At 55.5% G+C, this 3,857-nt stretch overlaps 1 protein-coding gene across 4 annotated transcripts in view; it reads left to right on the forward strand.

Moving 5' to 3' along the window:
- Positions 1–25: 25 nt before the first annotated feature.
- Positions 26–3,857, forward strand: part of CACNG7 (calcium voltage-gated channel auxiliary subunit gamma 7) — a 28,829-nt gene continuing 24,997 nt past the window's right edge. Inside the window, exons 1-2 of one of the 4 annotated variants that reach the window (XM_017497921.2) lie at positions 26–116; positions 3,055–3,279. In XM_017497921.2, coding sequence (XP_017353410.1) covers positions 3,084–3,279 — 196 coding nt within the window. In that variant the 5' untranslated portion in view covers positions 26–116; positions 3,055–3,083. Of the gene's footprint in view, positions 117–1,843; positions 3,280–3,857 lie in introns of those variants that run through there. The other 3 variants (XM_037727641.1, XM_017497919.2, XM_017497920.2) reach the window with 3 other exon arrangements.

Raw genomic sequence — 3,857 nt, forward strand, 5'->3', positions numbered from 1 at the left:
GGGGGGCGCGGGCACCGGCGACCCCGCTGGCGGCGGCGGCGGCCGGGGGAAGCCGCGGGGCCGGTCATGCGGCTGCGGGGCCCGCGGCCCGGAGCGTCCGCCCAGCCCTGAGCGAGGTGAGCGCGCGAGGGGAGGGTCCTGGGAGGAAGAGGGGGCGCCCCTCGAGGTGGCTGCTAGCCGGGGTAGGGGAGACCAGGGACCCGAGTGGCTCCAGGGGTGGGATCCTGGAGGTTGGGACGCCCGAATTCGAGCGGCTACGGGGGATGCAGGGACATCCGGGCCTGGCGATGCGGGAGGACGGGGTCCCAGGGTCCCGGAGTGGGAAACTGCACTCTTCACGTCCGAGTCGCAGCAACCGTGGGCTGGGGAGGGCAGAGGCGGGGTCCTTGAGGAAGGCAGTACGGGGCGACGGCGGAGGACCCAGGCCCGGCCAGAGCTGGGTGTGTGGGTCTGGGAAGGGGTCTCCGCAAAGGGAGAGTTAAGTCTCCCAAGAGATGGAAGGGAGGTGGAGTTTGGGCTTAGGACTTGCAGAACCGGAGCCTGGAGATTCAAATGCCTGAATCTGGGAAAGGGTGGGAGAAAAGGAGGCTCCAGGCCTGTGGGGAGGGTCCCAAAGGAGGAAAGCCTGGAGGAATAAGGAGATCTGGGCAGGTCAGTGAGAGTGAGGAGGAACTGGAGCAAGATTGGGCTTTAAAAGGGGGTGCGAGAACGTGGAGAAGGGACGGGGTCCCAGCTGGGAGTCAAAGGAGTGAAAGGGGGAAGCTGAGATCGGCTACCTGGGTTGGAGGCAGCCAGGGTGGCCGGGGTGATGGCGCCCGGTTCCGAGCCCACAGGGCTGGGAGAGGAGCAGGCGGCTCGCGGTCAAGCCCCTGAACCGCTAGGCGGGGGATGGGAGGAAAAGCTGGCCACAGCGTTCCCAGACTCCGGATCTCGGAGGCCTCCGGGAGCCTAGGGGGGAAGGAGTGGGGAGCTGGAGGCTGGAAGTGCGGGGTGGAGCGGGGAGGAGGAGGGTCTTCTCAGACTCCAGAGTCTTTATTCAGGTGGAGCAGAGTTGCAAGGCTAGAAGAATTCTGGTTAAGGAAAGTGGCGTTGTATGTCTTGATTACTTTGTTGGGGAGAATGTTTAGGGGTCTCAACTTTCATAGTTAGAAAGATCCCAGGTATTCAGGGATGTAAGGTCTCTGGTTGATATAGGCTGAAGGTCCCAAGTTGAGACCCCCAAGTCATAGGATTGCATGGCTTGGGGAAAGATCTTGCAGGGATCAGGGGAGTATAGTGGGTAAGGGATTTCAAGTTCTTGAGTTCTGGGTTGAGGAGCTCCCTCGTTGGAATTTCTAGGTTCCTAATTGGAATTGGGGATGTTACAGATATGAACTGGGGAGCTACTGTTTGAAGTCTAGTGTTATGAAATTCGGGCTCCACACTGGATGTTGAAGAGGATTTTAGAGTTCAGGGCACTGAATCCTAGTTGGAAGGATGAGAGATCATTGTTTGACTTGGATGCTTTGATTAGGATGCTGCATTATTGGTGGTGGTGGTGGGGTCTAGCTCATGATTTTTTTTTTTTTTTGAGATGGAGTCTCACTCTGTCACCCAGGATGAAGTGTAATGGCACAATCTCAGCTCACTGCAACCTCACCTCCTAGGTTCAAGCGATTCTCCTGCCTCAGCCTCCCGAGCAGCTGGGATTATAGGTGTGAGCCACCACGCCAGGCTAAGTTTTGTATTTCTTAGTAGAGATGAGGTTTCATCATGTTGGCCAGGCTGGTCTCGAACTCCTGGCCTCAAGTGATCCACTTGCCTCAGCCTCCCAAAGTGCTGGGATTACAGGTATCAGCACGCCAAGCCCCAGCTCGTGATTTTGACATTCTGGAATCTCTAATCGAGATTCTGGTACCATGTCTCCGGGTTCCAATGTTCTGGGACTCAGCAGCCTGTGAAGATGTTCCAGCATTCCAGGTTCAGGGGCCTGCCTAGATATGGGAGGGTAGAATTAGGGTTCTGGAGCTAGGATCTCTGTTGTACAATGTCATCGTAGATTGGGGTATCAAATGAGGTCAAGGCACAAGATCAGAGTTAGAAGGTCATGGGTCAAGTTCTTGGTGTTCAAATAGGATGTTAGGCTCAAGATACAAATCCAAGAAGTTAAACTGAAGTGGGGGGGGGGGCTCTGCTCAAAGTCTTAGGTGGGCCTGAGGTCAAGGGTGTGAGGCCCTGGTATGGTACTGGAGATCCTTGGTTGGTGACCCACTTTGCAGATTTCTGGGTGCAGTTCAGAGACAAGGTGCAGGGTTTTAGATTAGGGCATGGACTTCAGACTGGGTAGCCTGGGTTAGAGTTTCTGGCCAGCTCAAGTTGGAGAGCATCCAGGGTTCACGCCCAATACCCTGTGCTCTGGGATGTAAGTCCTGGCTCAGAATTGAGGTTATTGATTCTCATTGGAGTCTGGTGCTCACAACTGGGGGCTTCGATCAGAGCACAGAGGCAGGGCTGCAGGATGCCAGGTCCTAGAGGTGACATCATTGATCTGCCTAACAGTTTCTGAGTCACTGACCCGAACTCAAGGTTAGGGACTCTGGTGGCATCTGATTTCTATGTTAGGGTCTCAGGTCAGCAGGTGAGGTTAGGGTTGGGCAGATGGGGGGAGCCCAAACAATTCTCTGGGGTTGAGAATCTTGAATTTGAATTTCTGCTCAGAGTCACAATATTTGAGACCCAGGTCCAGCCATGGTTGGAGCCAAGATTCAATCTCCGGGTCTGGGCTGAAAGTTATGATTAGAAATCGAATTCTGGGGTTGGAGATCGCCTCTGGAGCCAGAGCACAGGCAGCAGGTTTGGGGAGCCCAGTCTTGATGTTGAGGCTCAACAGTTGGTGTCTCTGGTCAGAGTCCAGGGTTGGGATCATGGGTCAGGACACAGAGGTCAGATCTGAGAGAGTTTGATTTGGGCGTTGGTGTCCCTGGCTGGGGCCCAGCATCCCCAGTTGCCGCATGGGGTCGAACACTGTCTCTGGTCGGTCCCTTGGAGCTCTGCACTGCAGCTTCCCTCCCACAGGCCCCGCAGGGCGCCCCCTGCCTCTGAGGATGAGTCACTGCAGCAGCCGCGCCCTGACCCTGCTGAGCAGCGTGTTTGGTGCTTGTGGCCTGCTCCTCGTGGGCATCGCGGTCAGCACTGACTACTGGCTGTACATGGAAGAGGGCACAGTGCTGCCGCAGAACCAGACCACCGAAGTCAAGATGGCCCTGCACGCCGGCCTCTGGCGAGTTTGCTTCTTTGCAGGTACGGCCCTCACCTGTTTTCCATTCAACAGTTCCTGCCTTGCCTGGGATCTGAGAGTCCTTGGCCATAGTCCCACCCCTTGGGTTCCAGAAATCAGAAACGGATCCTGTTTATCTCCTGGAAGCTCAAATTGCTATGTGGAATCCCAGTGACTAGCCCTTTATTCTTGGATGTAGGAGCCCCAATGCTCCAGGCCCCTAATCCCTAAGGAATTCTGAAGTCCTCCCTCACAGTCCGTAGTCTAGGTTAAGAACTTGTCCCCTGCACAATTTTAATGCTGAGTGGGCAAGATTTAAAAAATAAATGCAGGTCGGGCGTGGTGGTTCACGCCTGTAATCCCAGCACTTTAGGAGTCTGAGGCAGGTGGTTCATGAGATCAGGAGTTCGAGACCAGCCTGACCAACACGGTGAAATCCCGTCTCTATTGAAAATACAAAAATTAGCTGGGCATGGTGGTATGCTTTTTATTCCAGCTACTCAGGAGGCTGGGGCAGGGGAATCACTTGAACTTGAGAGGTGGAGGTTGCAGTGAGCTGAGATCGCACCACTGCACTCCAGCCTGGGTGACAGAGTGAGAC

Source organism: Cebus imitator, unplaced genomic scaffold, assembly GCF_001604975.1.
Source record: "Cebus imitator isolate Cc_AM_T3 unplaced genomic scaffold, Cebus_imitator-1.0 Scaffold235, whole genome shotgun sequence".
Classification (NCBI taxonomy): domain Eukaryota; kingdom Metazoa; phylum Chordata; class Mammalia; order Primates; family Cebidae; genus Cebus; species Cebus imitator.